Here is an 8,833-nt window from a genome sequence, read left to right on the forward strand (position 1 = left end):
ATTTGTTGACAAAGTAAAATCCTCAAGATGATTACTAACTGTTCCTCTTCATAAAATTTAAATATGGGTTTTGAAATTTTCAGTTTTATACTTGACTATAACTAAGACCTAATGTGAAACATATAAATAAAAAGTGTTTGATTTGGTGCAAATACTTGGTACTGTATAAATGTATCCTTTCCAGCCCTATCTTCAGTATTTTCCACTTACTGAAGGACAACATTCAAATCTTTCAGCTGCACTTTTTCCCCAGTTTTCCTGCAGCTTCCACATGATAATGCTTTTACTTTTAAGTAGCTTCTACTGAGTTCCACCAAATAAACAGCCACTCCAGGTATTGTAAATTGGTATTTTAACTTGCTAGATCTAGTTTTGCCTCCCTTTGGGAGACTATGTCGAACTCTCTAATATTCAATCAACTTCCTTGAGACTAATTCAGTACTCAGCCTACCTCTTCTGCAACAATCTCTACCTTAAAAAGACTGTACATCTCAATATTACAAAACATGGAAATACTAACTATAGTGCTTCATCATTAAAAAAAACCTAATCACTCTTTACAGGAGGACAGCATCTAGGTTGTTGTTCATCCACTTGGCCTTCGATGCACCTGTGCTTGCAGTCCTCTATCTGTAAGGCAGGTTTATTTTGCCAGTACTAAGTAGATAACAATTGCTGCAAAACTATCCAAGATGATACCTAAGTATATTAATAAAATTTGAAAATAAAAAATGCAAAATATTCTAATGTGATCCAAAGAGTCCACTTTTAACCTTTACCAACAGAAACATTTGCTACAAGAGTACATAAACTTAGAACTTACTTGGAACTGCAACAACAGAAATGCACGGAGTGGAATCATCAAGGCTTTGATCATCCTCTGATAAGCAAAGCCTCTTGTGTGGAGGTTCAGTGCTGTCTTCAGAGTCTACTTCATCAGTTTCTGACAACAAAAACATACACAGGTTACTTTCTGTTAACAAAGTGGAGCTTTGGACCAAGTTCTGTTAACAAGGCAGACCAAACCAAAAGGTAGAAGCAAATGCGATAGGTTGATTCAGTGTTTTACTACTGCCCAGGAACTTGGTCTGACTTATGGGCAGTAACAGTTGACATACTTTCTTCAACATACATTTTCTGTAAGATTTTCTTTGTAAATTCCACCCACAGTCCATTACACATAAACAAACCCCTTAAGTCTACAGAAATTTGGGTACGTGCTTGGTTCTAAGAACCCATTTCCACTGAAATAAACCAGAACGGCTATATCCCTGTTGCGCACATACATACAGAATTTTGTGATTTACACCAAATTTGACATTTTATCCTTTTTAAACTGGAACAGAATAAATTGAACAAATTGCAGCACAGTAAGTTGAATCCAAGTAGCTCACAGAATTTTGAGGGCAGGGAAGTATGGTAGTTGGATCAATGAAAAAAGAATTAAAAATACTATGCAATAGAATTCTATACCATTTTGAGGGCAATGAAGTATAAGGTTTCCTTCAGTGTCCTGAGTCAAAGTCACAGAGTTCACGGTTTCTACTGTCACTGTGTCAGACTCTTCTTCAACTGTGCTCATACTCAAACCTGAAAGAGCAACACACAGATTACTTTTCTTCAGTCAGGCTGCCACTTTCACCACAATGTTGCATCCTTTATCTCAACCAACCAGCATAAACTCCCACAGAGAACGACAAATGTCTGTCTGTTCTTTCACATGAACAATTCCACTGTTTAAGACATTCACCTGCCTTTACTTTTCCTGCATACTTATACCTCACATAGGGTAACATTAGGCAATTTCAAAGCTACTTTTCCAGTTAAAAATAGTACCTAACCTCCCCATTCAGGAGCATTTGCAATCTACTACTGTGGGTTTTTTTTTAGAAACACAAACCTAGGCTATTACTTTTCCACATCTGATATTTTTTGCCTCACTAATATTTGTTCCACTGCTCATTTAATTTTACTATTATATAACCTAATGTTAGTCAGGACTGAGAAATATTTTTGTAGTGTCACACTACTCATAGCTGCACTATTTATAGATTGCTAAGCTGCAAAGTTTTATCCTCCTTCCATGCATATAACTAACCTGTGAAGCTAGCATTTTTTCTTTACCATTGAAACAACATGAGCAACAGAAAAACTGGGTGCAAGCCATCACTAGTATAAAAAATTACTTGGAAAATAGGTTATCCAGGATAAGCAGTATACACTGAAGTCAGTGAACTAGGGCAATACAAAGTGCTTCTGATAATCTCATTTCCAATATAAAGTACTACAAAGAAACCTAAAGCTTGTGAGAATGTCAATGTAAACTAGCACTATTACTAATTTTGAAATAAAACAAAACACCCCCCCCCCCCCAAAAAAAAAAGTTCTAAACCATCAAATACAAAGAAAGGTAACTTTTTCTGCTGCAGAACCTATATGAAATTACATCTAAAATATCCAAAAGCTTTGCAATGATTTCAGCACCTGGGTTTGGTGACTGTCTTTGGCAGATTTGTAAAAAGAAAATATCATCCATTTCTCCTTGAAGTGCTCAGTCCATTTTATGTGTTTTCTCATATGTCAACAACAGAAAAAAATTACTTGGAACTTTTATTTTGAAGCCAAAATAGTGTTACCACCAATTTTAACTTAGTTGTTAAAGAATCACTGACTATAGCTTTAAAAAAAAAAAAAAAAAAATCACAACTACATTACAAAGCTTCCATGTACCAGTCAGGGATACCCATATAGCTGTACATAAGTGAAATTTAAAACCTGGATTTTAAATCCTCTGTATAATGTTAACATTATTGCTTCAGCAGGAAATTATTAATTTTTAATCAGAAAACATGTTCTTTGGTATTGAAGATTCCCAAGAGCAGTGTTTTCTTGGAAGGATAAAACTACTGCTAGTCTTTCTATAAAATTACTTATCAACTCTCAAGCTTGATGAAGATTTGGCACATCTTTAAGCACATATAGTGACTGATTCCTAGAATGAACACATCAAATATTTCAGATACCACTGACATTTTAAATCAGAAGGTTCTCAAATTTACTTTCATATCTACCATCAGCAACTGCTCCTTGCCACATGCAAGTGTAGGAGGCAGTAACTTCCTTGGGATTCATCTGCTTCTGAGTTTTACAGCCTATCCTTTACTAGAAGTGATGTTTGCTGCACAGCTATAGCACTGATTTTAAGAACCAAAAGTGGCATCCTTAACTCCAAAACATGAACCATGAAATCCAAAGTGTTACAGCTAAATTAGCAGACTGTAACTTCTCCAACTCAGTTATGAGTTACTCATTTAATTTTTGGGGAGTGAACAAATTGAATAATTCTGGAGGACCCAAAGAAATAGATAGGTTCTCTTTTTTGTGTCTATATGCACTTTCTGAATAACTTTTACTAGGGGGAATGCTCTAGCAAATAGCAAAAATCCCCAAAGTTACTTGAAATGCTGTGGAGAATTGTTCTTTAAATATACATTAACAGACAGTGAAAACATTTATTTTTCTATAATCAGCTGAAAGCACTTATTTTTTATTCTCACCACTATAAAGGCTTGAAAGACAGATTTATTTTTGTAAAACTTGTTATGTCAATCATATACTTCATCTAAAGCTGATCTAGGAGCAGCAGAAACGATGGCACCATCCACAGCAGAAGACCATTCCTGCTTTTTATTGAAAGAATGCTGAAAAGTGAATACAGAGATAGCAGAGCTGGGCCATTCTTTCATCAGTTACTCAGGATTTGCTGAGAATCAAAGAATGTGTTTATAAGGTTAGGCTCCCAAGTCAAAACCACAAAGTAATTAGGCTTGTCCATTTGCATTCTCTCTCTTGCTGGTTTGCCATGTTAGAAGAGAAAAGCGTAAGTCCATATGTCCAAACCTGGCATTTCTGTCAAAGGTGGGGGGACGATACACCACCACCAATAGTTGCTACCCTAACACTTCCATACAAAGAGCTGTCACAGGACTAAATAGCCAACAGCTGAGGCACCACAACTAACAGCAGCTCCGATTCTTCTGATCAAGTTAGACATCTACACTTGTTTGCCTGACCTCCCAGGTACTCCTTACAAAGCACCAAAAACTGTGCACAGCACACTCTTCAAGGAAGTAAGTGCAGGCTCTCCAGAAAAAAAAAACAAACAACAATAATGTCCTGCATCAGATACCCATATCTCAGCATATCCCAAGTTCTCTGAGTAAAGGTAATAATCATAACCAAGCCTTGATAAAATTTAGGAAGAGCCAAATCCTTGATACGACTGGAAAAATTCACATCAACTGTAATGGATGTGGCCTTGGACTTCAACTGAGAAGTGACTGCAAAAACCACGAGGAGTCAAGTCAAAGTCAAATACTTATTTTGGACATTATTTTTTATTCATTAGACTACACAAATACAAGAAAACTGAAGGAAACAAACAAACTTACTCTTTCAAGACGGAACACTAACCCATGAAGACATGAATTAGTGACCAAAAGAGGAGAAAAAAAAAATCCCAAGTAACTACAGTGGTTCTTCTATGCGAATAGGAAACAATCTTCAGATGTTATAAAAATCACTGCTTTACACTTTAATAATAATGGAACTACCACGTATGCTGAAGATACACCGAATATGACATATGATGGGACCACTTGGACTTTATAGTGAGCTCAGTGGAGAAAGCACAGTGCTGCTGCAGAAGACAACACCCTCTCATGTAGGCTTCTTTGATACTGGCTGCAGGGACACTGTACTCGCCGGATGTCCTTGATTTATCACGGGATGACAGCTGAAGCCATGCTAAACAATGCCGTACCACCGCAGAGGTATTTTAGGATGTGCCATGCAAATTATGTTTAATACAGACACCTGCAAATACACTGTATGTCCACTCTTGAAAAAGTTAAATACAAAGTTAAATACAAAGCTAATGACAGTCAAGGTTTAATTAGTGAGAATTACGACACAAATAGCCATGTCACCTCCAAAATATCACCTTCTTTTCATAACTTCACTAAGTATGCTTTTGAAAATGCATTGCTTCCTGTTTAAAACAAAAAGCTTGCTTTAATTTTAAATGCCTGACTTGAGACTTTTCTTTAATCCTTGATTCAAACATATTTTTTATAGAGATACCAATCTACAACTAATATTTTATGTTCCGAAGGAGTGTGTTAGCTTGTGGGGGAAGGGAACACTGTTGGATGCACATACACTTCCAGTGTGGATGCGTATTAGAGAATGCAGTGAAGACTGCATAATCTTAAATTTCTAAGGTAGCAGCTTAGTGTAAATTTAATAAGCACTTTTTGACTTGTTAGATTTTTGGGTGCATTTACCAAATTCAACATTTTTAAGAGCTGCCTTACAATTTTAAACAGGTTTCAATACGCAAACAAACAGATAGGAAAATACTTAGCCTACAAGAATTATTTAATACAGAATTCCAATATAAATTTTCCACTAAAGACACATAATACAGCAGTTCTTATTTATTCGGGAAACACGCAGCAGATTTAGGCAGGGAAAAACCCATAAAGCTGATTTCATACCAAGTTACAAAAAAATTGAACATTTTAATACAAAATTCCTGTAATTCTAAATCATCTTCATCAGGCAGATGGGCTCAATTATTCTGTGGGCTGTAAAAATTAAGCACTTCTATGAAATAGTGTTTTTGTTCTTGCAGACAGAATCCTGTCATTAAGCCTAGTTATTAACTGAATGTTATGTCTGGCCTTCTGTGGACTGTTGTAAATTTTTTTAAATTTTTCTACATGAAATTGTATTAAAGGCTGTGTTCTCTGCACTGGGCAAAAAGTAAAAGGATATCTAACTAAATCCCGTAAGAAGGAAAAATTGAAGTTTTTTAAGAGAGGCTTCCGGCTATCGAGGCATTTAACTGGAATAATCACATGGGATGCACTGGGATTTCAAGGCATTCATTCAAGAGTAACACAAAGGAAACAAAGTCATTACAGGACCCCATGTACCTCATATTTAAGGGAGCCTGAATGCTTAGTGTATTCCAGACCATGGCTCTTATGTAGTTAATACTTTTAACACATAATCAGGAGTTTTCGCTATTCAACTAGCACCAATTCTCTTATGCTATTATTCAACAAGAAACCTTCTCCCCACAACAAATGGGTTCCACTCCAATCTAAAAATCCAACACGCAGAAATTGTCTTTAACAGCTGCAACAATGGATGTAAGAGGGGACAAAACTGGACAGGTATCAAACAGAAGGACCCAAAGACCTGAGTTCGAGATGTAGGAAAATTTATTAAAGTGTATCAGCATGAGATTACAGTCCTTTAGGAACAGTTACATTTTACTCATCAGTGGCATTTAGAGAAATGGGCCACCACAGAAACTGAATATATGGGAGACACCATGGGACAAACTGTGCTCGTTCGCATTGATCCAAATTTGGCAGAACTCCATGAGTTCTAGCCTATCCATTGATATTTTAATAAAAAGCACTGAGCATGCTTTAGGTGTCACACGAGGCTGGGGGGTAGGGGGGGGAGGAGGCCAAGTCCCAGCTCTTTCAAAAGAAAAAACACAGAAAGTTTTAAGTTTTCTTTTCCAGTAACAGAAAATGGCTCTCAGGCACAAGGTTATGACTATCGATAAAAATCTTCATTAGTATGATATGTACTAAAATAAATATTATTTTCCTTTCATGTAAATCCAGTTTCATTTAAGCATTGCTTAACTTCTTCACCTTTATAAACAGTCAGAAATTCAGCATGCAATAAAATATGAAAAGTTGATTGTTATCCTAACTTATTACGCCTACAACATGTCAGATTGATGAGCAAAGCCACCGCTCTGTTGCTTTCTGATGGACAGAATTAATGCTCATAAATAAGGGACTATTAGAATACGTAAAATACAGTATGGACACATGGATGTCTTTCTCTCTTATATACCCATATTTTATAATTTTGAGTAGTTAAGACAAAAATCAGTCTTTTTAGGCATTCTGTGTAAAAAGTTTTAATTAAATGTTCAATCTTTTTGGTAAGTCATAAAACATCACCCAGAAAGTTTCAGTAACTGTCTGGAAAACAAGCATGAAGTTGTTGCCGTTATTATATTCCTGCGGATTGATGGAAATGAGAATGTGAATGAGATGCATCCATCTCATCGCAAAGCATACATACATCTCCTGGTTTTGCAAAGGATTTTAACTATACTGTCAAGAAGCCAGTTTACATCTATGGCCAGAGCAGCGCTGGCAAACAAAAAGCATTTTCTAGATTACTTCGACACATAACTTAAAACAGCCAGGTGGGGCTGAGCAATTCACTCTTTGTGAATGAGGAGACACAAATACTATCTGTCAGCTAAAAAGGTAGCTAGTAGAAGTGTAATATGCTTCGCTGTGCCCAAGTGCACAACCAAGAATAGAGAGACCTCAAAAAGAATGAAAAAAGAAAAAAAGGCTTGTCCGACTGGAATCCTTTATTTTGGCAAAACAGAGAGCGTAACTCCAGTGCAGAAAAGCCTGGTACCGCTTTTAGATGAAACGCCTGATCTTGGCAGAGTTACACATTTCAGACTCAACTTAAAAATAAAGCCCCAAGCAACCCCAAATCACAACTCTCGCTGGGAAAAAAAAAAAAAAAAAACACACATACGATTATGAAACAAAACAGATAAAAGCCACAAGCTTAGGATACCCCAACCGCAGACCCAGCGAGGGCAAATGAGGAGATTTAAAGGCGTTCGTGCAGGTGGCGTTTTATTACGGACATCAAGGTAAAGGGAAGGGAGTTTAAAGCAGAAATAGCAAACAAAAGAACCCCCGCACGCCACCCTCCCCTTCCCCTGCTCTCCCAAGGAAGCCGAGATTTGGTCATTTCCAAGTTTTTCCCTATTTTGCCGCGCTCCCCCCCCCCCCCCCCCCCCCGCCTTTCCAAATTTCCTTCTGCGCGGCGCTCCCGACGCCCGGCAGCACCCCGGGCACAGCGGGCGAACAGCGGCCCGGGGCAGAGAGCCGGCGGCAGGCAGCGGCCCTGCCCCGGCCTCGGGCACTGCCCCAGGGGCGGGGGCGGCTCCGCGCCTCAGGGCCCGCCTCAGCCCCCCGCTGCCCCCCGGCCGCCAGCGCCGCCATTTGGTCCCGGGCCGCCGCCGCCATTTTCCCGTCCTCTCAGCGGGCGACGGCACTGACCGAAACCGCTGCCAGCTCCGCTACAAGCCCAACCCTGCCCTGCCCAGCCCGGTCCGGCTGCTATTGAGGCGTGGGGCCGGACACGGCCGCCTCCCCCTTCCCCATCCCCTCAGCCCGCCGCGCTCCGCCGCCGCTGCCCGGCTGCTGCCGGCCCTGTCAGCCCGCAGGCCCCCGCGCACTTACTTCCTGTTTTGGGTCCGGGCACTTGAGAAACCAGGATGGAGACTCCCAAGTACCAGGATGGAGGCGCCGAGCGGCAGCGAGCGGCGAAGGGAGGGGAGGGGGGGTAGGGGGGAAGGCGGAGGCAGCGGCGGGGCGAGGCGCGGCAGCCCGCGAGCCCGCCGGAAGGACCCGCCGCCCGCCTCCAGCGTCGCTTCCGCCCCCCGGGCCGCGGCGCCACAAAGCGCACAGGCCGCGGGGTCTGCCGCGGTAGCGGCGCCGTTGTTGAGTGCTCGGTGCCTTCTCCTGCCTCGCCGCCGGGGAGGCGGGAAGGGACCCCCCCCCCCCGTGCCCGGCCCAGGGGAAAAGCTGCTCTCTCCGACCGCGCTGCCTTTACGGTTCGCTCTTCGTTTCCCTTCTGCCTGACAACCTGAAAAAAAAAAAAAAAAAAAAAAAAAAAAAAGGCGTATTATCAAAAATGAACC

The 8,833-nt window shown here is 40.4% G+C and overlaps 1 protein-coding gene across 1 annotated transcript in view; it reads right to left on the reverse strand.

The window, feature by feature from the left end:
- DMTF1 (cyclin D binding myb like transcription factor 1) overlaps window positions 1-8,467 on the reverse strand; it is a 30,584-nt gene extending 22,117 nt beyond the window's left edge. The window contains exons 1-3 of the mRNA XM_082498495.1: window positions 8,373-8,467; window positions 1,474-1,590; window positions 824-943 (exon numbers count right to left, since the gene is read on the reverse strand). Of these exons, the coding sequence (XP_082354621.1) occupies window positions 824-943; window positions 1,474-1,582 (229 nt within the window). The 5' untranslated portion in view covers window positions 1,583-1,590; window positions 8,373-8,467. The remainder of the gene's footprint in view (window positions 1-823; window positions 944-1,473; window positions 1,591-8,372) is intronic.
- Window positions 8,468-8,833: the final 366 nt, after the last annotated feature.

Source organism: Vanellus vanellus (assembly GCF_965231255.1).
Source record: "Vanellus vanellus genome assembly, chromosome: 1".
NCBI lineage: Eukaryota > Metazoa > Chordata > Aves > Charadriiformes > Charadriidae > Vanellus > Vanellus vanellus.